We start from the raw sequence: 26,205 nt of genomic DNA on the forward strand, positions 1-26,205 counted from the left end.
CTTGACAACCAAACGGTTCTTAGGAGCCTGTGCCTCTCCTGTCCATGGCACAAAACCCATGGAACCAGTATGTGGTCTCACCATTTCCAGCTTTACCTTCACAAGGAGAAACCTTTCCTCTTCCTTTTGCTACCCTAAGGGGCGGTTGCTGAGCAAGGGTAGCTGATGCCTTGCAGGTCAGGACAGTCATCCTGTGGTGAGAGTCCTTAAATATGAGTTTCTCTGAACAAGCTCCCGCTATGGATTCAAGGTAGTTTCCTTTCTGCTTGTTCTTATTTGGGTAAAACACATATCAAGAAAGAGGCAGAGAAAAGAAAGCATGAGAAAGAAACGTGAATTCCTCTAACCTTTCCCAAAACATACTGTGCACACCCTCCTGTTATTCAGTTGTGTGCCACCTTCCAGCTTTGTGTTGTTAATGTGTTTGAAACTATTATTTTGGGTCAGTTAGGGGATCTTGACCTGTGCAAGCAGGGTATGCCCGAAGCACGGGGTGTCCCCATAAGAGAAACCCTACTTTCCACCATGTGCTATTTTACCTATTTTATTATACCTAGGACCATGAACTTATGCACAGATATCCTAAAATCTTCTCAGTACAATACCCGAGAGGAGACAGTCCTCCTTCCAATGATGTAAAGCTACACTTAACAGCATATGATCTATTAAAATATAATTAAGGGAAATATTTCTGTACCAAACTGATTCACCTTTGCTTCTTGCAGTGATCAAAACATGATCCTGCATAAACATGCACACAGACACATTCCATGAATAAACATGGGGTTCAGTTATCAGTGATCTGTTACATACGATCCCCATTAACACCAGCATCACCAGTAGAAACCACACTCTTCTCATTTGCTGGTGGAGACACCTTTATTGGCCCCAGGCTTTTCATTATTGCCCCAGTTTCATATTCTCTTCTGTGTAAAGTCATATATGGCAACTGGTGTAAGGGAAGAAAAAAATAAAATGAAGAAAGTCTGGTTTATTTCCATTTCCACCAAAGATATTAAAACAAAAGCAGCTGAAGCCAAGCAGTGGACAGTTAGCAGCATCTACAGGGTTGAAATTAATTGCTTTTGCTCTTGTACTACCAAAGGAAGACAAGGTAACAGCTTGCTAATAGGTACCTGAGGCCCCTCCTGCAGGAGTTCACAGTGGTGGTAAGGAGCTATTCACCAGTAGTTTAGTTTACCAGACTCACCCTTAGCAGCCGTTCACCAGTCCTCCATCCCTATTTCTTAGCTGATGGGGCTATTGCTTTGCTACTTAAAAAGAAATAAATAAAGAAAGTAACCTTTCTTGTCAGTTTTTGTTGGCAGGCAGTGTTTGATCACCAACTTTTAGATGTATGAGAACTGGTGGCTATAACACACATGCTGGGGGAGCTACGCTTCGGTTCCCAAGGGGGGCTGTGCTATCCTTTAGCACTCTCCCATACCATTTAACCACAACACTTCGCTATCTGTATTTGCTCCGGTTCCTGCTAGAGTCAGATCCATGCCCAAAAGGTTGCTGCTGGCCTCGTGGCTGCCATGGTAGCCTCTGACCAGCCACAGCCCTGCCCAGATGAGCGCTGCTGCTCTGGCCCCAGGGCTCACAAAGCTTTTCCCTGCCCCAGGGCCCACTTGGCCCAAACCCCAGCACCGTGCCCTGGCCTGAGCGGCTCTGGAGCGTGCACGAGACCCAGAGCGCTGCAGGCTCCAGGCTGCACCGTGCTCTCTGGGTGCCCCTGGGCTGAGCTGCACTGGGCTCAGTGCATCGCTGCCCAGCCTGCCCCCACCTGGGCAAGGTCTCAGGGCTTTCCTTTGCCTTTTCCCAGCCAGCAGCCCGCTCCCATGCACCTGCCTGCACTCTTCCTGTCCTCTCCAAGTCGGGCACCGGCTCCGGCTGTGCAGCCACCGCTGCGTGCACCGGCAGGGGCTGCGTTCCAGCACCTGCAGCAGCCCCTGCATGCTGGCACCTGGCTGCAGGTGCCCACAGGTCTCCTGCCCCAGCTCGCAGTCCCCAGCTGCCTCCAGCCACCGCCGTGCTTGTGGCCATCCCCGCAGCCGGGCTGCTGCACGGCCGGACAGGTTAGGAGGCACGCATCCATCTTGCCTCGGCTCCCCCTCCCCATGCCCCCAGTCAATATGTCTCTCTCCGATGGGAAAGTTAATAAATTTAGCTCTAGATTAAAAGTATCGATCATTTCATTTGTAAGCAATAAATAACCAGGGGGAGCGCCGGGCGGCCCACGGGGTAGGGGCTGCCGGCTCTGGCTGCAGCAGCCATGCAGCCCGCTGGGGCCGGGGGCCCTCATATGCATTCTGCCCGGATGCTGGCATTGATTTGCTATTAGTCTCCCCGCACCACCCAGTAGCACATCATTCCCAGAGCCGCTATTAATGGCCTTTTGATAAATAATCACTTGTAAGTCAATAAATTTTTATTAAACAGTGTGGCGCTTTGATTTATGAAAATCCGACGGGGTTTGTCTGGGAGAAAAGGGATGCGGAATTGAAGCGGAGCTGCCATCCATCTGCCTGCCAGGCCGCCCTGCCCGTGCTCGCAGCCGCACGCCCCTGAGCAGCGGCCGAGTGCCGCTCGGCGCCAAGCCCGGCCCCACAGCAGGCCCCAGCCAGGGCCACGAGCGGGCCCTGGGGGTGCCGGAGCTCACCTGCACCACGGGCCAGGTCCTGCCGAGCCCCCGGTGCCCAAGGGGGCCGTGCGTGGCTGCGAGCTGCCCCAGCGGGTGAGCAGAGCCGTGTGCCGGTGCTGGCAGCCCCCGCGGCCCCGGCTGAGCGGTGCCCTGCGGCCCCGTCCAGCTGCACGGGGCAGGCAGGCTGTGGCTGTGATTTGTCTCTCTCCTCGGCTGCAGCAGGCCCTTTGCCACCTGCTTTATTTGTCTCCCGGTCCTGACGTGGCATCAGACAGGTGTTAAACTACTTAATCACTTTAAAATTGTTTTAATTTTCTGTTTTGTATTGATCTCCACAGCACCAATTAATCAGCTCACTGGACCAGGCAGTTAGTACATTAAAAATTGTCAGCCACGCTGGGCAGCTTAGAAAATGTCAAAAAAATATCTCAACAGCAGCCCCGCACTTCGTCCGTGTGGAGCCTGCTCCTGCCAAGCGCCGGCTCCGTGCAGGGACGGTGGCGGTGACGCGGCGCTGCCCCAGGGACGCGCAGTGCACACGCAGCGTGACTGGGGGAACCCACATCCCATGGAGCCCCCCCCGGCCCATCACAGCACCAAAGGGGCTGCGTGGCCAGGGGAAGGGCTACGTCCCACCTCACACCCCCACACACTTCCCAGGGGCTGGTGAGGGGGGGCTCAGCCTTCCCCAAGCCCCCAGGAATGGCTGCAGAGCAGTCGGGGCTCCTTGCAGAGCCCAGCGTGTGGTGAAAGTGAGGGGGCTGAGAGGGCCCAAAGCCAAACATGGGCCTCAGGGCCATGCAGGCAGAAGCGCGGTGACTGCCTGCAGTCCTGTGCCTTGTGGGGGGGTGCTGGGGGCTGCCGCAGAGCCACGGTGCTGTGGGGGCTTCAGGGGGGCTCAGCCACCAGCACTGCCTGCTGCCACAGGGCGGGTACCTTGGGTTGCAGCACCTCCGTGCCACACTGCTAATGACCGGACGGTGCAGGCAGCACCTTATCTCCTATCGATTTCCTCCCGGGACACAGCAGCTCTGTTTGCTCGTACCCGGCTGGCATTTTGCTGGCTCTTAGCTGATCAACCAACCAGCCTGCCGGGCCCCAGCAGGGTGCCCGTGCCAGCGGGAGCCCCTTGGGCATTGTGGACAGCGGGGGGCCACTGGCCTCGTGTGGCACCCACCATCAGTGAGAAGGGGCCGAGCCCCAGGGAGAGGGGGTGTGGGGGGGCGCACGGTCCCCACGTGTGTGCAGCCCTGAGACAGCAGCAGGCTGGGTGCAGCACGGGGGGGGTGCGCCAGGTTGGCAGCAAACACGTCAGTGCTATTGACACGGCATCAATCCTGCAGCCCTGACAGGTGAATGGGTTCTCACTCACACCGTTAAGATAAATGATATTTATTTGCTGCTAATAGGTTCCAACGAGAGGCCCTAACAAGTGACTTTTGAACCAGCACCTCTTGCTGGAAATGCATGCCCAAGCAGGCAGAAACCCTGCAAAATGTCCCCAGGGCTACCCCACTGCCTTCCTGTCCCCATGCACGGTACCCAGCCACAGCCCCTTCCCCTGCCTGGCACATGGACCCTTCCCACCCCAGTCCCAGCCCCTCCCCAGCCCAGCCTCGCAAGGGCATCCGCAGACCACACACCCATGAAGCCAGTGCTGGGACGTGGCTGGGGCTGGGGCCTTTATTTCATCGGTGCTGCTGGCACAGCTGTGCCTGCTGCCGCCCACGCCTGCTGCAACCAGCCCAGAGTCAGGAGCCCCAGGCAGGAGGGCAGCTGTGCCCCCTCCCCACAGCCAGGTGTCTGAATGGGCACGGAGCAGGTGGCCGGGCTGGGTCCCCCATGGCCCCGGGGGCTGGCGGTGTTGGCGTGGCTGTGCTCAGCCGCTGTGCGTTCCCAAGCCCAGCACCGAGAAGGCCGCGCGGTGCTTCCTCAGCAGCAGCCGGATCTTCTCATCGTCTGAGTCGGGGTCCAGCGGCTTGTTATACTCGTCGTCCTCAGTCTCAGAGGCTGCCCGCTCTCCGCCAGAGCCCCCCGCCCGCTGTGAGGATGAGGAGGGCTCCAGGGCACTCTTCTTCCTCCATTTGGTGCGTCGGTTCTGGAACCAAACCTGCCGCCCCATGGGACCGGCATCTGTTAGTGGCCACCCTGCCATGCCCCCGTGCCATGCGCCCCACAGGACCCATGCTCACCTTCACCTGGGACTCCGTCATGCCGAGGGAATACGCCAGCCGTGCCCGCTCGGGCCCCGCCAGGTATTTGGTCTGCTCAAAAGTCTTCTCCAGAGCAAAGATCTGGTGCCCCGTGAAGGTCGGGCGTGTATGCTTCTTCTTGTGCAGGCTGTCAGCCAGGTGAGTGGGGGCTGCAGGAGAGGAGGGAGGTGGCTGAGTGCCTGGGCTCCCCGTGGTGCTTGGCTCTGGGCAGTTCGCCCTTCCTGGACACTGTGCCTGCATGCCCCCAGCCTCAGCGACCACAGAGTCCCTCTGTCCTGTGACCCCACTCCAAATTCAAACCGTGTCCCGGCTTCAAGGCTTCAGCCCCGTGCTGGGAGGGCTGTGCGGCCCTCTGTGCTCACCCCACAGAGCCAGAGGCAGGCTTTGCACCTGCAGCTCCGGAACGGGACTGTTCTGCTGAGCTGAGGAGGGAACAGTTGTTAGGAGCAGTGCCCGACCTCAGAGCTGCACAGCACCAGGAGCGCCATGCCCATGCCCTGCACCTCGCTGGGTGCGCAATGGGAAGGCAGCACAAGGGGGTCGGCTCATTGCTGTGCCAAGAGCAGGCAGCTGAGCTGCCTGACCCTGGTGAGCCAAGAGCAGCGCCTGGAGAGGGGAAACGGGGCTGCGGCTGCAGGTGCTGAGCAGCAGAAGCTCCTGTGGGGAGTGTGTTGGGGGGGGTTCCTGCAGGCCAGCAAGAGCGCCCGCCCTGCCCACCCCCCATGCTCCCCTCCCAGCTGCACCAGGCGGGCAGCGCCACCAGTTCTTATCCCTGGCCTGAGCTGGGCCGGGAATTGACCCAAGGAGGCTGCCGGGGGCAGGGGTCTGCAGGAGCCGTGGGCTCCGCCTGCCCTCACCAGCTGTGCCTTGCCGTGGGGCTAAGCAAAGAGTTAACCCCCACCGTCGGACCTGCCCCGCTCTCGAGCCAAAACCTCTGCTTCCCGCTGCCGCCTGCAGGGTGGCCACCCGTGCCTCGTGCTGGGCCATGGAGATGTGGCTCAGGTGGCCGTCCCGCACCCCAGCACCGATGGGACGGGGCTCTGCCAAGCCCCAGCGTGCTGCACCGCTGCCCGCGGCCTCCGCCTGCCCCCTGCCACCCCCGGCCCACTGTACTTACGGCCGCTGCACTGCCGGCTGCCACGCCACTCAGGGGCCGCCTCCGCCCAGCAGCTCCGGCCCCGTGGCAGGTAGTCACCGGCGGCCTTGGGAAGGGCGCCCACCTGGGGCCCATAGTAGACGCCCGGGGAGCTCAGTCCATTAAATCCGCCCGCATGGGGGTAGCTGGGGAGGAGGCTGCTGTTCGGCGTCGCTGCTGGCCGGCCGAGGATGTCGGAGATGCCGTGCGGGGTTCCGGCAGCCAGCTGGGCGCCCAGCCCAGGGGGACCCAGCTTGTAGAAGGAGCTCTGCACCGAGTACTGGCAGACGGGGGCCTTGGCCTCGGGGAAGGCGCCCAGCGAGGGGCCGTTGAGCAGGAAGGTGCCGGGCAGGTTGGTGTCCATGTCTCCAGCACCAGGGCAGCCCTCAGAGGCCGGAACCCCGAGAGCACGGTGGGCAGCCCAGCCCTGCCATGCCCATGCCGGGGGCTACCGGCCCGCAGCGTGACCAGCGGGCGCCTGGGCGACGCCGGGACCCCGGGCGGGCTGAGCGGGGGCGGCCACGGCCTCGGCGAGCGGCCCCGGCTGACCCCGCGCCCGGCGAGGCCCCGGCCCCGGGCACTCAACTTGGGCTTGGCAAGAGGCAACTCTGATAAAGGTGAGCCCCATTAGAATACGGGGCGCCCATTGGCCGCGCGGCTGCAGCGGCCGGCGCCCATTGGCCGGATCCCCGCGGCCCGGGCTCCCGTTGGCTGCTCCGCGGGTCCCAGCCCGGGATTGGCCCTGCCCAGGCGGATCGCGCCCGGACAGCGCGCGGCCGAGGGGCGCCGAGCGCCGCTTCCAGCACCGCGGCCGGCGGACAGCGATCGGCACCGGCACCGGGACGGGACGGGACCGGGAGCAGGACCACGGCACCGGGACCGGGAGCAGGACCACGGACCAGGGACCGGGAGCGGGGACCGGACCGGGACCTGGAGCGGGAGCAGGGAACGGGACCGGGAGCAGGGACCGGGACCAGGGACCGGGAGCGGGACCGGGATCAGGACCAGGGACCGGGGACCAGGACCCGCGGCTCGCGCCGAGCCCCCGCTGCCGGGCGCGGCAGCACCGCGGCCCCCGTGTGGCCGGGCGGCCCCTCCGGCCCCCCGTGTGCCCCCCGCGTGCTCCCCGCGGCGGCGGGCACGGCGGGAGGGCACGGGTCGCGCACGGGCAGGGCGGGGGCAGCCGCTTCCCAGCCCATCCCGGACCAGGCTGCTGGGGGGTCGGCCACGAGATCCGCGTGGATGGCCGGGGGCCGGGGGGGAGTCAAGGGCGTTTGTGCACCCATCAGACTCCCCCAGGAACGGCGGTGCACAAACAGCTGCGAGCCCCCCCGAGTGCCACCTGCCCTCCCGGCGATGGGGTACGAGTGGAGAGAGGAACCCCCCCAGCCACAGGTCCCGTAGCCTCCATCTTCTCCTCACCCTTGGAAAAGCAGAGATGAGACGCGGTCTGTGTTAGTTTCTTTATTAATTCATAGTCTGATAGCTGGTGTACAGGGAAATGATCTATACATCAAGGGCTAAGACAGGGAGATCCAAAAGGCTTGTTTCCATAACAATTAAAAAAAGGAAATAAAAGTAATCTTTAAAACTTCTAAAAAGCTTCTAGTGTGCAGACTGCAGCATTCTCTAGGCTCAATGTCGGGTGCAGCCTCCCTCTACCAGCCCTACGAGCAATCCGAGCGCAAAGCAATGTCACTGCAGGTGCCGGGCAGGGTTGCAGCACAGCACATTCCCTAAGGCGTATACGAGGCCAAAGCACAGGACCCAACACAACTCTACGGTGATGCTACGGAGTCAGCTGTCGCAGTGGGTCTAGGTAGGTTATTGTACACAGCAAGGGTGATGCATGGGGGATCTGCCTACATGGCTCAATTTTGGGGTGGGGTGGGGAAGGGGTTGTTCTGCTCTCCGGGGCTAAGCTGGGCCATTTGCTTTGCTGCAGCCAGGCTTCTTAACCAGACTGCAGAGGAGCCAGGGTTTTCCTGGCAGATGCGCACCCACTGCAAGACAGTAGCCCTGCGAGACAGGCGGCCCCTGCCAGGGCCACCATTGCATGGCCTGAAGCTGGAGCTGGGCTTGTTCTGCACATGGCTACAGAGAGCAACCTCAGGCCCTGCAAAACAGGCCCCCAGCCAGCTCCATAGGAAGAGCAGGGCCGTCTCCACACCACTGTGCTACAAAGGCCAGACCCCCACATTGATTAGGTAAAGGACAGAACTGGGGACATGGGACCTACTGCCACTGTCTGCATCTTGTCCTCCTAGGGCCAAATTTTGTAGCAGATTCAACCTCCTGCACCTCTCTGCATTGCCTGGGCAGCCCTGCCTGTCACTGCTCCCCTGCCAGAGCAGCTGGCCCAGGTGTTGCCCTGACTCCCAGCGTGGCTGCTCAGCCTGGGCTGCTGCAGCAGGGCCTTTTGCCTGGCCAAAGTGCAGCCACCCAGGGGAGCAGCCCCCGCATTTCTGGGGTTGGTCCTGGGAGGGTCAGCATCCATGGGGTTAAGGGTCTGTGCTCATTTGTGCCCTCGCAGGGAGGCCAGGGGACCCTGCAAAGCCCTTGCGCAGGATGCGCAGTGCAGGCTTCTGACTCCTGCCAGTTCCTGGCTCATCTCCTGAGCAGATATTGTGCTGAGTAGAGCTAGGCACAACCCTGTGTGTGGCACAAGCATCCCCTGCTCTGTCTCACTACTCCTCTTCCCTGGGCCCCAAGCACCTCAGTGCAGGCTACCAGCTTCACCCCAGCTGAAGCCAGCACAAACTGGGGCTTGCACCATGGACCAGCCCAGGGGACTGTCCCCATGGGCCCCTATCTTCAGGCCAGGAAGGGTCCAGGCTCAGGCAGAGGGGCACAGGGCAGGGGCAGTCTGCTGCCCTTTTACTCCTGTAGCCTCCCAGCTCTGTTCACCAGAGCTGCTCACATACTCCAAAGGCTTTGCCCGTCCTGCAGCCTGAAGAGGTATTTGGGAGCGGAGCTTTTAGTGCTTTGTACATACTGCTAGAGTGTCCCTAGGGGTTTGCATAGTATTTATTGGTTCATATACACAAGGCTGATTGCTGTACAGTTTACACTTTCAACACAAGCAACGAGCCCAGAGCCCTGCCCTGGTGGGAGACGCTGCACGTGCTGGGGAGAGGAAGGGCAGCCCTGCGCCAGCCCCTCTGCCCAGGGCAGCCGCCTCCCTGCAGCCCCCCTCTCCCACACCTTTCCAACTGCTGCCCTCCCCATGCCCCAGCACTCACTGAGAGGGATGAGAAGTGAGTCCAGCAGAGGCAGCACGGGTGACGAGGGTCAAGCCCCTCTCCTTCCGCGGTGAGCAGCCATGCTGCTCCAGCCTCCCTCCTGCAGCTGGAGCACAGGCGTGGGGATGCACTGACACACATGGACGTGTGAGGGTGGGTTCTCCTTCCCTCTTGCGTGCTGCCAGTCCAGCTCTCGCCTCCCAGAGGAGCTGAGAGGATATCCCTCGTGCGTGCTGCTGTCTTTGGGCTCCTGCTGGCAGTGGGGCAGGGACGGGGGCCCCTCCGTCTGTTGTAAGTACTGTAGCTCATGCGTCTTGCAGTCAGTCAGTCATGCGAGTAGGACGGTAAGTATGTCTCGTACAGAAATCATGCCATTAGCCTATAGAAACATGTACAGCCAGCCCTGCTCCCCTCCACTCTTCTCCTCTCTTCTCTTCTCAGGTTGGTGTCAGAACATGTGTGGAGTTCAGTGGTTTGGCGTTGAGGTGAGATCCTGGAGAGATACAGAGAGAGACAGAGGTGGGGTTCCCAGGCATTTGTGGTGGCACAGCCAAGAGAAAGGGAGGGGACAGCTGGGTATGTGGCAGTCCCAGCCCTTTCTGTGCCCTGCACTTGTCCTACATGCACCCATTATGCCCAGTCACCACAAGATAAATTTTGTGGGGGGGTGCCACAGAGACAGCAACAGAGTGCTCTCTCTGGAACAGATGGCAGAGATGGTGTTGATGTTGCTGTCCCAGCTGCAAAAAGCAGTGACAAGGAGGAGCTGAGCTGCACCAAAGGCACTATGGCACTGGGAAGGAGCTGGGAGGGCTGCTGTAGGGTGTGAGGTAGACATATCCCTTTGGAGGCCAGTCCTGAGCCCCCAGCCTCACCGAGGGTGAATGACTGCGCTGTGCTCTCACAGCAGCAGGGAAGATCCCTCAGGTTCCTAACGTGGTCCCTGAGCTGTTTTTGCATGCTGTGGAAAACAGCAGGAGCTAAGGAGCACCACCACAGAGAGAGGTAGACCCAGGGACTGTCTGGGGAAAGGGGCAGGCAATAGGCGTGGGGACACAGTCTGCATGAACACACGTCTACAAGCACGAGTGTTTTGGCTGTCACGCACCACAGACAACCCACTAGCACAGTAAAGGGATTAGAGGGAGAGAGAGAAGACACACACAGTCACGCACAGCGAGGCTGGAGGACGCCTGCCCCTGTCAGGCAGTCTCCTCCCTGGCGCAGGCAGGGACTGGCAGCTGGGGAGCCTGCATGCAGCGCCTGCCCCCAAGCGCTGCGCTGCCAGCCCAGCAGCGGGAGTGCAGAGCGCAACGACACAGCCGGGTCCCAGTGCGCTGTGCCAAGCTCCTGCCTTGAGCCTGCTTGTCCCACCTAATGGGCGGCTCAGGGCGCAGGGAATGCACAGGAGAGGGGACGATCCAGTGCTCGTGCTGGGGATCAACAGAATAAATGTCCCGTGACAAAAGCAGGTCCCCTGCCCTCAGCCCCTACAAGCACTGTGTTCCTGCACTACAACTGCACCGCATCCCTGCTGCTCTTATACGCAGCAGCAGCAGCATCCTGCCACGGACTGCAGCCCCTTTCCTGGCCCCCGGCAGAATCTGTGTGGGGTAGCACAGCCCTGATTGCCCCCATCTCTTCGCTGCAGCCCCTCTCTGCCGGCCGAGAGCTGGGCACAGCCCTGCCGCACGCCCCCAGCAGGGTGCGCGTGACCCGCAGCTCAGCACAGGCAGCAGCACGGGGAGCTGGCACGGAAGGAAGAACAAAAGTTGAGTTACCTCAAAAGAGGCCATTTGAGGGGGTCACTGCTTTCCCCTTTTCAGGCTGGCTCGTTTCACTATCTGAGCCCCCATCCTGCCCCCGGAGACCTCCAGTTTCGGGACACGCGCTTGTACCTCCTCCTGAGGGAGCCGCAGGGACAGGAAGTGGGACATCACCCAGGTGAACAGACAGACACACAGAAAAGGACAGGAGAGGGAAAGGCAGAGTCAGTTGGCAGAAGACACCAAGCAAGAAGACTCGTGCAGAGGGCAAGAGCCGCCCCTAGCTGCCATAGAAGGGAAATAGGAGAGGAAAGCAGGAAAGCAGAAGAAAGGACAGAGGGTGGTAGAACCCCAGAGCCCGCAAGCGCTGCGGAGGCAGTGCTGGCCCCAAGCAGGGCACCTGCAAGGCAGGTTACAAGCCACACCGTACCTTGGCCCCTAGACCATCCCGGTGCAGGATGGAGTACTTCATGAAGTGATCGGCCTCGGCCTCTAGGTCTTGGGGCTCCTGCAGGGAGCCTTCCACGATCAGCTCCTCATGCTCCTGCCTGTCATCCGTGTCACTGGGGCCCAGCTGACGCACCACCTTCCGAATGATCTGCAGAGAGGCACGCAACCGGGCGTCACAGCCAGCCCCAAGGTACCAGCCCACGCAGGGCAGACCCAGCCGGCCCTCAGGCACCATGCCTCCCTCCTCGCCCAGTCTGGTCCTGAGCCCCATGTGGCAGGCATCCCCTGTCCCCTGACCATGACCACGGAGGGCAGAATGCAGGCACCCTGCACAGCCCCTGGGCTGCAGAGAGGAGCGGGACAGCCTGGAGAGGGGAGAGCAGGAAGGCTGCGGCACGCACCCTGCACACACCCTGTCTCTGGTCACTCACCTTCTTGGTGACGATATTGCCTTGTTCGTCTGTGAACTGCTCCTCTGTGACCTGCTCCCCAGGGAGGTGAAGAACTTCGTTGCCCTGCAGGAACAGGAGGAACAGTATGGTGTTTCAGGGGGCAAGAGGGGCCCCTCTGCAAGCAACACAGCTCATCTTACGCACACCCCACAGCCTCTGGCTCCTGCACTGCCCCAGCCCCTTCTCTGCTCTCCTCTGCACTGCCCCAGCGCTGCTCTTTCAGCTCCCTGCCCGTTACCTTCACAAGGACACGTCGGCGGACGACCCTGGTGGAGAGAGTTTCCTCGTCATCCACCAGCCCCTGGCTCTCCCCGAGCTCCTTGTCCAGCTCACGGTGGGCGTGTTTGAGCAGGAAGCGGACAGAGCCCCTGACGATGTGCATGACATTCTGGCAGCTGACCAGGAAGAAGGCCAGCAGCACCACGACAATCAGCAGCTGGGCCAGGAAGCCCCACATCCTGCTTGCGCAGGGCTGCGCGTGTGCCCCACAGGTCCCGAACCTGCCGCTCAGACTCCGGCCATGCTGCCCGGCTGGGACGGGCAAAGCCCCCTGTGCAGGAGCTGCCCGCGGGTCTGCAGCGTGCCCCGGCTCGGTGGGAGGGCTGCTGTAACCCTAGCTGCTGCAGATCAGCTGGCTGGGGCGGGAGAAGGCAGCAGGCAGGTGGGGTGTCCTTTGCGCTCACAGTTTCTGTCAAAGTCATGGGGCTGGGGCTGCAACAGCACCACCCGTCCCCAGCCAGGCAGTGACAGGCGCAGCCCTGTCCCCCGGCCCCGGCAGCCTGCCCGCACTCTGCCAACAACCTGTCTTGCTGGCTGCAGCCCCAGGGCAGCGGGCAATCCTCTGCCACGGGACAAACGAAGCCCCAGGTGGGAGCCAGGGGTCGGGGCTGCCGCTGAAGCTGCACATGGCACTGCAGAGCTGTGCAGCTGCCCTGCTGCAGCTGCCCCCAAGAGCAGCCACGGTGCCGGGACAGCTCTGCCTGCCCTCCCCCTGTACCTGCCAGCTCCACACGGCTGCGGCAGGGTTCCCACCACCCTTCCTGGCCCCCACACCAGCTCTATTTCTGGCCTCAGCAGGCTGTCAGGGCCAGCAGCCAGGGCAGTTACTCAATAAGGAAGCAAGCAGGGAGTCTGCCTGGTTTATAAATGGAGAGCAAGAGCTCACATATCGGGTGCAAAGCAGGCTATTCTGGGCCACCAGAGGGCTGAGAGGCCCCCCCAGGGGCCAGTGCAATGGTTCTGCTGGGACACCTCTGTCCCTGCAAGCAGCCGGTCAGCCTGGCTGACCTGGTGGCAGGCGAGGGGCTGCCCATGGGGCCTGCCCCTGCTGTCGCTCTTACCCTCACCTGCCCGAAGAAGTGGCTGTCTGCCTCCTCCGGCCAGCTGCCCATGGGGTGCTGGGGCTGCCAGTCGCTGTCCTCTGCGGAGCTGACCCGCATCAGCTCCACGGCCGGTGCCAGGACCTGCTCTTGCTCCTGGCCCTGCGCCCCGGCAACCACGGTGTAGGTCGGGCGCAGCCTTCGGGTGACCCCCTCCTGCCAGGAGCCCGCTGTCAGGTCCTGTAGGCAGGAGATAAAGGAGCCTTCTGCATTCCAGTCCCTCAGCCTGGGCACCGGAGAGGGACAGGGACAGGGAGAGAGAGACAGAGAGAGAGAGGCAGTCAGCTTTGCCGGAACACCAGCCGACCGCTGGCAGGTGCACCAGCACAGCCTGCACCCCGCCAGGCACGGGTCTCCCCGGCTGCCAGCGCTGCCGGGTACCCGGCACAAGCAGCACAAAATGCAGATGCACAAAGGGCACAGGCCTCCTCCCTGCCACGCTCCCTGCCAGTCCCACAGCCTCGGCTGCCCCACACTGCCCCTGGGGCTGCAGGCTCTAAGGCAACGCCTCAGAGCATCACTGGGCTCTACCAGCGACATCATGGGACTGGTGCCACTGGGAAGACGTCAGGACACAGCCCCGTCTGAGGTGATGCTGGGAAGCACAACCTACATGCAAGGCCCGCCTGTCTTCAGGGGTTCTCCAGGGGTGCTTTGCAAGGAGCCCCCAGAGCATCTCCAGAGGGTTACAAGGCACTCTGCCCAAGCCACTGCTCTGTCTGCCAGGGGTGCCGGGCCTCCAGTGCTGGAGACCAGCAGGGAAGCAAGCAAGGCTGCGAGGTTATTGCAGCTGGCCCAGCACAGGGCAATAGCTGGCGAAGCTCCCTCCCCCCATGCCCCCTCTGGCATCCTGGGCCACAGTACCTGTCTGCACTCTTCTCCACAATGTGGCTAATGGTCGGTGATGCTGTGATCCTGGCTTGTACCTTCTGATGAACTGAAACAAAAGAAACTTCACTTTCTGGGTCCTGCTCTCCAGTCCCCATCTGGCAGTCCCCGGCTGGCATCTTCTCCTCTGGCCTCTGCCCCTCCTCCTGGTCTAGCAGTTCAATCAGACCATTCATGGCATCTGAATCCACTGTGTCATCCTCAACTAGGTCCATAGAGCCCATGTGGTCCGGGCCGTGTGTGTCTGTCAGAAGCTGCCCCAGGAAACGGCCTTCGCTCGTGGCATCCGAGTCCTCAGCCTTGCTGCACTCCAGAGAGGAGTCCTCAGCCGTCACCAGAGAGGGGGTGAGCCCCGAGGACCACACCTGCATGTCGGACATCTCCATCAGGGCATCCTGCTCAGTGGCAGCCATGGGGATGGCATCCATGATGGCCACCTCATTCCAGTACTGGTCGGCACGCAGCGGGGATGGCAGCGTGTAATGCAGGGAGGCAGGGGACAGCAGCTCGTCCTGCAGAGAAGCGTAACCTACATGGGCAGACAGAGGTGACACCTCCAGCAGCCATCTCATGTACATACAAGCACAGCAGGGCAAGAAGGGAAACAGCCACCAGGAGGGTGCTCGCCCTAGCACAGCACCATCCCGGCCACACCAGACTCCCACGTCTGAGCTGAGCAGGACTGCACTCACTGGCTGCTGCCTTTTCGTGGTCCCTCCTGTCCCTGCAAGTGCTCCTGTGCCTCCCTTTGAGTGCTAGGGCTGCACCAGGCCAGACCTTGTGGCTGCCCACTTTCCATGGGGAGGGCGGGCCTGGGGTCCAGGTGATGCCCCATCCCCACTGCAAGGCACGGTGTCCTCTCTGCCACCCTACTGTCAGCCCCTGGTTCCCTGTCCCCAGCCCCCACCCAGCATCAGCTGGCTGAAGGTGGCCAGGTTCTGCAGGCACCAGCTCCCAGAGCTAACCCTTGAGCTGGGAAGGATAGCCCGAGTACACGTCCATGCTGAAGGAGGCAGCAGGGGCTCTACAACCCCATCAGTGTCCCTGGGCCTGCAAGCAATTGTCACGTCCTTGTCACCCAGGGCCACATGCACAGCCCGGGCACACTGGCTGGGACTATGGCCAAGACAGGCAGTCCAGTCCCACACACGCAGGCAGGTTTGCTCAGCCTCCTTCAGCTCTGAGCCATGAGCCCCTTGTTCACTCCTGGAGACTAAGAGGGAACTCGTCCTGCTCTGGGCAGCCAGGGACTGCCAGCAGAAGCCGGGGCACACGGAGCAGCTGGGAGCCCCCAGGTCCCCTCATGCAGGTGCCTGGCTGGAGGCAAGCAGTGCAGGGCCAGCGAGGGAAGGAGCAGGGGCAGTGCAGACAGGGAGGCCCAGGATGGCTGCCTGCAAGTGTGACACAGCCAGGAGAGGGGCAGCCCTGGGTGACATGCATTTGCTGGAGCAGGACGCGGCTCCTGGAGGGCTCAGCTGAGCTGGAGACAGTGGAGACAGGCAGAGGAGGAAGATGAGAAGAGAGGCCAGGATGAGCTGGGAGGAAGGAGGTGAGAAGAAGTGGCCCCCAGGAGTGCCCACCTCTGGTGGCACAAGGTGGCACGTTTGAGAGCAGATCGAGGGGAGAGACAAAGAGGGGGAGAGTGATGAGCCAGAGGCACACAGGCAGTGCCACGGTGCAGGGCTGCAGCAGCCCCACTCCTGCCTGGTGCACTGGCTCCCCCACAGCACACACAGCCCTGCACACAGGCAGGCTACGCCTGGCACCCAGCCCAGGGCACAGCCACGGCTGGACAGATGGCTCCAGGAGCTCCCTGGCCACTGCTCAACACTGGTACCTTGTGAGGAGGAAGCCCCACATGTCCGTACTTTGAGAAGACAGCACGGCAGGGCCAAGGCTCCCATAGCACAGGCCCCCTGGGAAAGGCTACATCTGCCCATGGCACCTCGCACCCATGGAGCTCCTAAGGGGCCACCAGCACACCTGGACCATGGCAGACATCAGCTCCAGTCTGTCTGCAGCAACTCTGTCCCCGGGCCCTCCGGCATTCATTGTGTAGGACTTGGGGCTCACCATTCATCTGGGAAGGCGAGAGGGAGTAGTCCCTGTCCGTGTAGCGCCAACTGCCCTTCAGGCTCCGGCTCTGCCGCCCAGAACCCTCCAGTGTGCTGACGATCTCGCTGCGGTCAATATTTCTCAGTGCTGTGTACAGGCTCTCCACTGCAAGGGAAGCTGGCGTCAGCCACAGGCAGGGCAGGCTGGTCACTGGGGGGACACAGCCATGCCCCAGCCACCCTTCAGGCAGGTGTACAAGAACGGGTGGCATAAACCCAGACAGGGAGCCCTGAGCACGTACAGGCTGCACGGCCAGCCCAGCCATTTCCACTCCTGCAGCAGGGCACCACAGATACTCACTCTTGACACTCTTGCCTTCGCGGCTGACCCAGAGGTTGAGTAGGGCTATGCTCTGCTCCAGCAGGGAGTTGGGGTTCTCCACACGTATCCTGTTGATGTCATCCACCCCAAACTGCAGCTCACGTGCCAGCTCTGGGGGAGACACCACATCTCAGCATCACACCCTTCAGTGCCTGCTGCCAGCTCCTGAGCCAGAAAGGCAGGAGGTGTTGTGAAGGGCTCAGCCAGACCCAGCACAGTCCTCCCACATCCCACACAACTGAACATGGCAGAATGGGCAGGAGCAGGAGCTGGGATGGGGCACAGGCTGAAGCCTCTCTGCCCAGGCTGGCTGTGACTACCATATCACACTAAGGAGAAATGCAGGTACTGCTGCTGGTGTGTGCCTGCACCAACAGTGCTAGGCCTCCAGTAATGGTGACAACTTGGACCAAAACCCCTGGCATTTGTGCACGTGCTTGTGCATGCATGCAGGGCTGAAAGGAGGCTCTCAGCTTTGCAGAAGTGCTGGGACCTGCCACAAGAGCCTGCCAGAGGGGCTAGTGCAGACTATGTGGATACAAACTGCATCAAGAATCAGCTCCCTGGACAGCATAAAGCACATTCATGAGACCCTCCAGTATCTTCCCAGCCTTTCTAAATGCTCAGTTTCAAGGCACATTGTGCATCCTTGGGGCCGTGAAGTGTGGACTCACCTGCCCAGCTGAGGCCCAGCTGCTCTGCTATGTCGACCATCTTCTGGTCTGCACGGTCGGTGCTGCTCAGAGAGCCTGGAGGAGAAGAGGGAGTCACAACTCCAGCTGCACAGGACCCTGAACTGGGGTGGGGAGGGAGAGAGGTACTGGCTGCGGGGACTCAGCACAGCACATGCAGGACCACGGAAACACTCAGGGAGCAGGACACTGCCACACGTGTGAGTACAGCAGACTCAGCCCAGCCCTTGTTCCTGGCTTGGGTACCCCTACCCTAACCGCAAGTGGTGAGAGGCTTGAATAGACCTAGCTGGCTGTGTACCGAAACTGCTTTCGCTTAGGATGCTGTATCGCTCCCGCAGAGACAACGGCGTCAGTGTCTTCCTCCGCTCCTCACTGCTGCTTCCCTGCAGGAGTGGGGACAAACCAAGTAGTTACCAGCCTGAAAAGAGGGCAGCGGCTCTGCTCTGGCACCAGCACAGCCCTGGCACGGAGCGGCATGGCCACATGGGGCAGCTGAGAAAGAAGAGCAGACGCTGACCTTGGTGCAGGGTGGTATGCTGATGTTGAGGTGGCAGAGCACGTGCTGCAGGTCTTCATACTTCATGGCCTTGCGCAGGAAAGACAGGGAGCCGCTGGCTTCCCGGCTGCTGTCCCGGACCTGCGCACCAAGAGGCCGGGTAGTGGGGCCTGGCACGGGGCAGGTGCAGGGGCCCCACTGCAGCCCAGCCCTGTGCCCTGCCATTACCTTGATGGAGATGACAAGGCGGTTCTCCCGGAAGGACTGGAAGAGGAAGGTGCGTGGCTGCGTGGTCTTCTTAACAGGAACCAGGTTTCCTGAGAGCTCAACATGCAAAGGCATCCCCTCCACCACCTGGAGGGCAGGGAACACAGGATAAGTCCCTGTGCAGGGCAGCTTCCCCTGTCCTCCTCTCCAGGCCAGGGCCAGACCCCTGCACTGGCATCAGCACCCCTCCTGCACAGGCAGCCCTTGCCCTTGCCCTGCTGCCTCCCATGCATGCTGCTGGGGACAAACCTCAATGTCCCTGCTGCGGGCCACCTCGGTGAAGTTTTCATGCTGCTCTAAAGTCTTGTCCACCTTGTCATCAGTCATGCAGTAGCAGCGCAGCCTGCCTTCCCGTGCATCGTTCATCTTGGCAAACACCACAAATTTGGCCATGTAGGGCACAGCTGTCAGCTCCTTGTACAGCATGGTGGCGAAGTGCACGGCCTCAGCCGTGCGCGGGCAGTCGGCCAGCCAGAACCTGTGGGAGGGCTGGATCAGGGGTGCTGCGGAGCTGGTTCCCCAGCCACGCTGGGAGAGCAAACTGCATTGCAGAGGTTGCCACAACGTTTCTGGGTGTGGGAGTTGCACACAAGTGCAAGAACTGGCCCTCTCCCTCAGCACACCCAGGTGTCACAGTGTTTCCTGGTGTGTGTCAAGGCAGCACAGGTGTCTTAAGGCTAGAGTCAACTGCCCTGCATGTGGGGGTGTGGCAGCACCACAGAAACCGATGAGCACAGGGGCTGGAGGCTCTTTTCAGCAGAGACTGCACCCCAAGAGGGCCCCAGGATCAGCAGCTGTCCCCACTGCACCACATGCTTTGCCCACGACTTACCTGGCAGACACATTGGTGGTAAAATTAGCACATTCCTTTTCATAGACCAGCTTCGTGGTGCCTGTGATGTCTTCCCACTGAGCTTGGGCTGTCCCTCCTGCAGCAGAAAGCAGGGGTAAGTACGCTGCCCCTCCGTAAGCCAGGGGCCTGCTCTCCCCACCGCACAGCTGCACCCTGCCCTCAACTCCCAGGAGCTACATCCTACCGAGGCGGCCCAGCCCGTCCCCACCCGGACCACTCGTGCCCACACAGCAGGGGTGGCAGCCTCACCAATCACACTGCAGAGCAGGCGCAGGCTGGTGGTGTCACCCTCGCCACTGTCTCGGGGATTGTCCTTCCAGGACGGGGGCAAAGGGATACGGAGGCCGATGGGGCGGTGGAACTTCCTCCGGCGTGGCTCCACCGTGACAATGGGGCTGAAGGTTGCCTGGTTCCCCAGCAGCTTGGTCACCAGCTCATCGGGCACGGGCTGTGCCTGCGGGCAGCACGGGTCGGGGAGTCAGGGCCAGCCCCTGCAAGTGCTGGGGTGCAGCCTGGGCCAGCTGCCTGTCCCTGACTGCAGAAGCCCAGCCAGGCTCCAGACTGAGTTCTTGGGGCTCACCTGCAGGGCCAGTCTCACTTCCTTGGTGACGGCAGCGTCTGGGAAGGTGGCCTGTACCATGGGCACCAGTGTGCTTCTCAAGCACCCTCCCTCAGGGCCGATCATGTCACAGACCTGGCAAATCCGGGACATGACCACGAAGTAGAGAGGGAAGTCGGTAGTGACGATGCGGCAGACCCTCTTCTTCTCCAGCTCCTCCAGGCTCTCCAGCTCTGCAAGGGCAGCGCAGCCGTCAGCGTTCACCCCTGCTCCGGGCCCATGGCTCTCACCCACCACTTCGCCTGGTCGCCTGGTGTCAAACCCAAGCCCTGGCAATGCTCACCCTCATCCATGCCATTGAGTAGCTGGTCCATGTAGCTCTCCTCATAGAGGTTGCGGTGCTCCTTCCAGACCGAGCCGTTCTCATTGCGCAGTACCACCAGCTCACGGTCTCCACGCCCGTAAGAGGCAAAGTGGGGGATCTCCACGATGACAGGGCTGCAGATAGGGAAGGAAGTATGCTCACACCCACATGCTGCCACTGGGATCTGCAGGCAGCAAGGTGACTGTGGGCAGAACACCTGACCGCACTACACAGCCACATGAAGGGGGAGACAGGGCACCTCACAGCCTTGTCTCTGGGAAATGGAGCTCTGCACCCAGCAGGCCACTGCTGATCAGGGCTTTCCCCACCACAGCGCAGCCACTGCTCCATCACCCGCCCCAAAATTGCACTGTGCCAGGCCAGAGCTGGGATCACTCCTGCACCAGACCTCCACAAGCAGCAGCTAGCACAGGTCTTGTCCCCAGTCTCCAGAGGAGCCCAGGCCCATCCCCAGCCCTAAGGGATGGTCCTGGTGGGGGCAGCCCCATCTACTCCGTCCCCAGCCTCGCTCACCTGAGGAACTGGGCCCCGGCAGGCCCCAGAGCAATGATCCTGCTGGCCAAGCCCTCCTCCTCAGCCAGATTTGGGGGTGCGGGCAGCTTCTGGGGCTTCACCAGGCGGCAGGTGATGCGGGTTGGTGCGGCGCAGGCGCGGGGTGGGATGACCACACGCAGCCCATGGTGCCGGCTGCCCCGCATGGAGCCGCCGCGGGCATCCACCATGAAGCTCACCAGGAACCTGCCGTGGATGGAGGCGAGGGCAGGTGGGTGCCTTGCAGCCACCCGTGCGCACGCCACACAGGTGCCACACGGGCCGGGCACTCACCCTGTGTGCACGGGGCTGGCCACTGGGCTGATGTTGTCTGAAGTCTCAGTGGCTGGGCTGCTGGGGATCAGAGAGTCCTCATCGAACTCCTTGGAGGGCTGTGTAAGGCAGGGAAGAGCCCCCGTGGGCACAGGGCCCTGTTTGGGGGTGCTGAGCCTGCTCCCCCCTCTGCACTCTCCCAGCCCTGATGAGGCAGCCTTGTACTGCCAGCTTTGTTCCCCCTGCCCACCTCACATTTTAGCTCTGTGCTGACAGGGAAGGAGGGTCCACCTGGCAAAGAATGACCCGGGGGCCATGTCAGGCCATGTCCCGTGCTCACCTCCTGCGGGGACACTGAGGGCGCAGGCAGCAGGGTGACTTGCTCAGCTTCTGTCTCCACAGGTCCTAATTGCTCAGGCTCCTCTGCTCTGGTCACTACAGTCTCAGGTGGAATACAGGGGACCTGTGGGACAGCTGCAGACTCCTCCCTGGTAGGAGAGAGCAGTGACAGCCACTGCAGCGGCAGGCCTGGGCCCCTCAGCTTCCAGCCATCCTGAGGGAGCCCTGGGGCCACGGGGCGAAGGTGCAATCAGCCGCAGACCCACACATGTCCTTGTGCAAGACCAACACAAACCAGCTGTGCCTGCTGCAATGGCTGCTGGGGCTCAGGGATGTACTCCTGGCCTCTGGCTGTCCCTGCCCTGCTGGCATCCCAACCCAACACCAAACTGGTCTCGCATCCCGCTCCCACTCCCTCTCTGCCATCCAGTGCCTCATACATTTGCTCCAGTGTCATCCTGGTCACAAGCTCCAGCATCTCCCTCTTGCCCTCCTGGTCCCTGGGTTCAGGTGTCCTGGGCTTCGGTGCGATCAGCTCCTCCTCTGAAACCAAGAGCTGGCTTAGCATGCAGAGGCAGCAGGACAGGGGAGCACAGAAGCTCAGCCTTTGCCCCCATCCCTGCTCCCACCACTGGCCACACACATTCATCCCCAGACGTGTGGGGAATTTTCCTTCTGACAGAGGCTGAAGCTGTTGGTTAGTGGGACAGGTGCTGTGGTAGCTGTTGGGAGCCTCAGCTGCCAGCTGGACCCTTTTCCACAGCACCCACACACAGAGCAGAGCCTGCTGGGGACACCTCACCACCAGGCACTGCAGACAGGCGTAGGCAGGACTGGGGCCACGTGAAGGACTCACCAACATTGTCAAGTGCATCTGTGCACCTCTAACTGCGGGACAAGCCCAGCCAGCACCACCTGCTGGCCCAGTTAACTCCTGATAAGGAGTCCACCAGGGCTGGGCTTGTGCTAAAGCCCTGCAGGAAGGAGTCCAGCACCTCCCAAAGCAGGAGACCAGCCCTGGTGATGGGGAGGGGACTGCAGCAGCACAGGGACCCTCCAGTGCTCAGCTTCACCCCCGTTGTGGCCAGAGCGGCACGGGGTGGCTGGGTATGGGCACCAGAGCTTGCCACAGAACCAGGTTCCTCTGCCCCCTGGTTGGGGGATAGCCCTGTTCATGCAGTCACACCACAGCAAGCAGCATGGACACGGATGGGCAGAACAGGATGGCAGGGCCTGTGCTGGGTAGCACCAGCCCAGCAACAAGGCTCAGCAGATGGACGTGGCGTGCAGATGGTTAGTGGCCATGGGGTGAAATGGGCCATTGAGCTGGGGTGGGAGACGTGTTTCATACCCATTACTGTGACATGAGCAGTGCCTGCAAAGTAAGAAGAGGCAAAAGTGAGGTCTCAGTGGGAGGGAACAGGAGCAGACCAACTGCAGCCGGGCTGGGAGTTGGTACTGCCCCAGGGAGCACGGTGGGGTGCTCCATGTGCCCAAGGGCTCTCTGCACACCATCCTCGGGGTATGGGGCCACAGAGAGGTCCAGGTATCTCCCCCTCGCACAGCACAGGGGAGCACCTGAGCCAGGGGAAGCAATCCCCGGAGGCTGGTGGGCTCCCCACCTCCTCTCTGAGAGACCCCTGTGTGGCCAGGCAGCTCCCCCCACCCCAGTGCCCATCCCTAGGGCTGCTGGCAGTGGTGCCAGCTCAGCCAGCAGACCTCTGGGGGTGCGACCCGGCTCTGGCCCCTCACCTTCATCCTCTGACACATCCAGAATCTCATCCACAGTCTCTGGGAAGCTCATGCGGTACTTGTCACTGACTGGCTGTGGGACCAGAGGACAGTCAGAGCAGGCCAGCCCTTACTGCAGCGCCGCCCGCAGCTCCTGCCCCCATGCCCGGGCACTCGGGCTGCACTCAGGCAACCTCTGCCCCAAGCAAGACCACAGCCGCTGCCTGGGGCTCGCTGCCTGGGCAAGGACAGCAGACCCCCGCCTGGCTGATCCCAGCCCCAACTCCCCTACACAGGGTCCTGCACCCCACCAGTCCCATACCCAGGAGCTCACCAGGATGTCGGTTTCATCTGTGACAATCTTGAGCACATCTGTGACAGAAATGTAGCCGAGCCGCTTCGCAATGGCCAGGGGAGTGGTGCCATTCTGTGCAAGGCGGGAGGATGGGGTCAGCTGCAGCTGCGAGGGAGCCCAAGCAAGCACCTGAGCTCACCGCAGGGTGAGGAGGTGCAGGCAAGTGCACTTCCTACCGTGCTGATCTCGTTGGGAGAGGCACCGTGCTTCAGCAGCAGCGTCACGACATCCGTGTGGCCCTGCTGTGCTGCCTGGTGCAGGGGGGTGTAGCCCAGCTGCAGGAGAGGACAGAGGGTGCTGCCATCAGCTCTGGGTTCTACTGCCCAAGAAACACTCGCCCCAGGCTTTGCATGGTGCTTCATGCCTAGAGGACAAGGTCTGCCCCTCTACTTTCTGTGGATGTCTGCAGGACCCAGCACCTGCCCGGGGCTGTAGGTGGACTACAGCAGCTTCCAGACATGGAGAAAGGAGAGCTTGGAGCAAGGTGGAGGAGTCATGGGGGCAGGGGCAGGCAAAGGCTTTCTCATCAACCTGCATTCTGTTCCCCAGGGCAGAGGGGTCCTTGGAGCACAGGGCATCACTGTACCTTAGTCTTCGCATTGACATCAGCCTGGTGCTGTAGCAGAAACTTCACCAGTTTGATGTTCCCATAGTGGCTGGCCACATGCAGCGGGGTATAGCCCATCTGAAAGACAAGATCAGGACTCAGCCTGCCCTCAGCGGTGCTTCCTGCCTTTCTGCCTTGGGTATGCTGATTCCATGGGCAAGCCCCCACAGCTGAAGCATGGAACACGTGTGCTGGTGCTGCCTGAGAGCCCAGGACCAGGGCTGAGGCCACACTGCAGACTACACTACATTGTGCCCAGGAAGACAGGGGTGAGCTGTGGGAGCAGGCAAAAAGCATTCTTGCAGCGAGGTGGGGGGAAGAGAAAGAAGAGACCCCAGGACACAAGGATGCCTGCAAGTCGGGGAAGTTCTTGCACAAAGAAGAAAAGCAAGGCTCCGCTTGCAGCAGGCCTATAAGTAGTTCCCAAGTGTTTTTCATCCCAGCCATGACCAACGCACTACTTTACCCTGGTTGTTGCATCCACTGTAACTCTGTGTTTCACCAGAACATCAGCAACTGGCACATGTCCCTCTTGGGCCACAAGGTGGAGAGGAGTCAGGCCACTCTGCAAAAAGAGCAGGTCACCTGCACGGTGGCAGTGGAAGCACTGCAGCTCTACCAGCAGAGCCTCTTAAGTTGGGTTGTCAACATGGCAAATTGGCTAACACTGTGCTCTTGGCAAGGGCCTTGCTGCCTGAATGCAGAGAGGCACTGTGTCTGCTATTGCCTGCCAGGGCGTTCACCTCCGGCCTGGCAGGAAGCACCAGCACAACTTACCTTGTTGCCTAAATCGCCGTTGGCTTGTTTGGAGAAGAGCAGGGCCACCATGTCCGCATGCCCCTCCTGAGAAGCCAGGTGTAGGGGGGTGACTCCCTGCACAGACTCCGCGTTTGCAGAAGCCCCGTACTGCAGCAAGCTGCTGGCCACCTCCATCTGGTTCTGCTTGGCAGCGATGTGCAGGGGGGTGTACCCGTTCTGTGGGGGAAGACCACTGCAGTGCTCAGCAAACGCCAAGCAGATCTGCCAGGACAGGAGGTACCAGCCCACCCATGCAGGACAGGCCTGCCCTTCCTAGCCACCTCCAGAGCTCGGGGACACAGCCTCACGCCTGAACCATCTCCCTGACAGCAACTAGGCCTGCCACTGAGGCCACCTGCCACTGAGCAAATCCTGCTTCTCCGGCCAAATCAGTCGAGGTGCTTCCAAGGCTTTGGGTCCAGCTGGTATAAGCAGCCCTGAGGTTTTCCTCACGTGAATTTCTAGCATGCAGCCACTTGGGGCAGCAAGAGCCAGGGCAGGCAGGCACCTACTGGGACACGCTGGGCGGCCGTGTGGAGCAGGACTCACAGCACACAGCATTAATATTCAGGCAGAGGCCACAGGGCCCTGAGCACCGCCTGCGCTGCGGTGTGCCAGAAGCGGAACAGACACCCCTTGCCCGCAGTGACGTGGACTGTCGGTGACGCAGACGGAGGTGGATCAGCAGCAGCACCAGCTGCCCTGATGCCTGCCCAGCAGGTCTGCTAGAAGCCACACAGGGGAGAGGGGAGAGCCAGATGGGGAGAGCTGGCACTGGTGGCTGCTTGTCTGCTGGGAGGTTGCAGCTTCTGCAAACAATGTGGAAATCAGGACATAAGGCCGCTGGGCTGCTCCACAGGGAAATGCTCCCCATGCCCAGGCAGAGCCTGAGATGCTCACAAGCTGCTGCTTTTTTCTGACTCATGGCTTCCCAGCTGCATGCAAACATTCGCCTGTGGTTTCCAAAACTGCCAGACCGCAGCGCTGCTCAGCAGGACTTGCCATGGAAACACGTCCCCTCCCCAACAACAGCCACCAGGCTGCCAGCAGGGAACGTCCCTGACACAGCTGCTCTGTGGGAACAGGATGCCTGCTCAGCACCCCTGCCGGTGCAGGAGATGGGCCAGCATGAGCAGTTGGCATGGAGGGCCACAGGGGTGGCTGGCGGGTGTCACAGCTGAGGGGTGACACAGGACATGGCACAGCCACCTACAGCTAGAGTGCACTGAACACACACACAACATCCCCTCAGAGACAGGACCGCGTCCAGTCTTACCCAGGCTGAGCTGTGTGGGGAGCTCCCCTTGGGAAGCAGCAGCTTGACAATCTCCAGGTTGTTGTGGTGCACAGCCACATGCAGTGGGGTCAGGCCATTCTGCAGAGGGGGAGAGGGTGCAGAGTGGTGAGACAGAGCCTCTCCCCACACCACTCATTCCTCCCACAGCCCCAGAGCAACCCTCACCTTTCCTGCTGCGTTAGGGTGAGCGTCACGTGCCAGGAGCAGCTCTGCCACATCCACCTTCCCATACTTGGCCGCAACGTGGAGAGGGGTAAATCCTTTCTGAGGAGAAAGGCAGCCCATCACAGGGTGTACAGGGATGACAAGGAGAATGCTGGCACAAGCACAGGGAGGGGTGCTGCAGCACAGGAGGAAGCTGCCCCTTCTGTGACAGGGACGCCGTGCCGCCAGCCCCCCCAGGCACAGCTC

At 61.3% G+C, this 26,205-nt stretch overlaps 2 protein-coding genes across 12 annotated transcripts in view; both read right to left on the reverse strand.

The window, feature by feature from the left end:
• Nucleotides 1–3,976: 3,976 nt before the first annotated feature.
• On the reverse strand, nucleotides 3,977–6,515 carry NKX6-3 (NK6 homeobox 3). The gene is made up of 3 exons (XM_084499550.1): nucleotides 5,978–6,515; nucleotides 4,840–5,009; nucleotides 3,977–4,757 (listed from the first exon to the last, which is right to left on the reverse strand). Exons 1-3 carry the CDS (start codon nucleotides 6,357–6,359, stop codon nucleotides 4,527–4,529), a joined length of 783 nt encoding a protein of 260 aa, XP_084355676.1. The 5' UTR covers nucleotides 6,360–6,515; the 3' UTR covers nucleotides 3,977–4,526.
• A 929-nt stretch (nucleotides 6,516–7,444) lies between these two features.
• ANK1 (ankyrin 1) overlaps nucleotides 7,445–26,205 on the reverse strand; it is a 62,441-nt gene continuing 43,680 nt past the window's right edge. For 6 of the 11 annotated variants that reach the window (XM_084499592.1, XM_084499593.1, XM_084499587.1 and 3 more), the window contains 30 exons: nucleotides 25,960–26,058; nucleotides 25,774–25,872; nucleotides 24,477–24,674; nucleotides 24,166–24,264; nucleotides 23,679–23,777; nucleotides 23,269–23,367; nucleotides 23,072–23,164; nucleotides 22,759–22,831; nucleotides 22,358–22,381; nucleotides 21,447–21,549; nucleotides 21,008–21,155; nucleotides 20,689–20,786; nucleotides 20,377–20,601; nucleotides 19,822–19,976; nucleotides 19,500–19,711; nucleotides 19,169–19,373; nucleotides 18,899–18,995; nucleotides 18,316–18,544; nucleotides 18,028–18,153; nucleotides 17,821–17,940; nucleotides 17,602–17,686; nucleotides 17,283–17,357; nucleotides 16,588–16,719; nucleotides 16,246–16,392; nucleotides 14,149–14,701; nucleotides 13,252–13,510; nucleotides 11,885–11,968; nucleotides 11,434–11,601; nucleotides 11,019–11,141; nucleotides 7,445–9,730 (listed from right to left, as the gene is read on the reverse strand). In XM_084499592.1, the coding sequence (XP_084355718.1) occupies nucleotides 11,043–11,141; nucleotides 11,434–11,601; nucleotides 11,885–11,968; nucleotides 13,252–13,510; nucleotides 14,149–14,701; nucleotides 16,246–16,392; nucleotides 16,588–16,719; nucleotides 17,283–17,357; nucleotides 17,602–17,686; nucleotides 17,821–17,940; nucleotides 18,028–18,153; nucleotides 18,316–18,544; nucleotides 18,899–18,995; nucleotides 19,169–19,373; nucleotides 19,500–19,711; nucleotides 19,822–19,976; nucleotides 20,377–20,601; nucleotides 20,689–20,786; nucleotides 21,008–21,155; nucleotides 21,447–21,549; nucleotides 22,358–22,381; nucleotides 22,759–22,831; nucleotides 23,072–23,164; nucleotides 23,269–23,367; nucleotides 23,679–23,777; nucleotides 24,166–24,264; nucleotides 24,477–24,674; nucleotides 25,774–25,872; nucleotides 25,960–26,058 (4,203 nt within the window). In that variant the 3' untranslated portion in view covers nucleotides 7,445–9,730; nucleotides 11,019–11,042. The other 5 variants (XM_084499591.1, XM_084499595.1, XM_084499590.1 and 2 more) reach the window with 4 other exon arrangements.

This window comes from Aythya ferina, assembly GCF_964211825.1.
Source record: "Aythya ferina genome assembly, chromosome: 27".
NCBI lineage: Eukaryota > Metazoa > Chordata > Aves > Anseriformes > Anatidae > Aythya > Aythya ferina.

Coding starts and splice junctions, on each gene's coding strand:
- NKX6-3 (XM_084499550.1), bottom strand. CDS start 6,359: ATGGACACCAACCTGCCCGGCACCTTCCTGCTCAACGGCCCCTCGCTG. Junction 5,010..5,977: donor CAGCCGGCAGTGCAGCGGCC/GTAAGTACAGTG, acceptor CCTCTCCTGCAG/CCCCCACTCACCTGGCTGAC. Junction 4,758..4,839: donor TGACGGAGTCCCAGGTGAAG/GTGAGCATGGGT, acceptor ATGGGGCGGCAG/GTTTGGTTCCAGAACCGACG.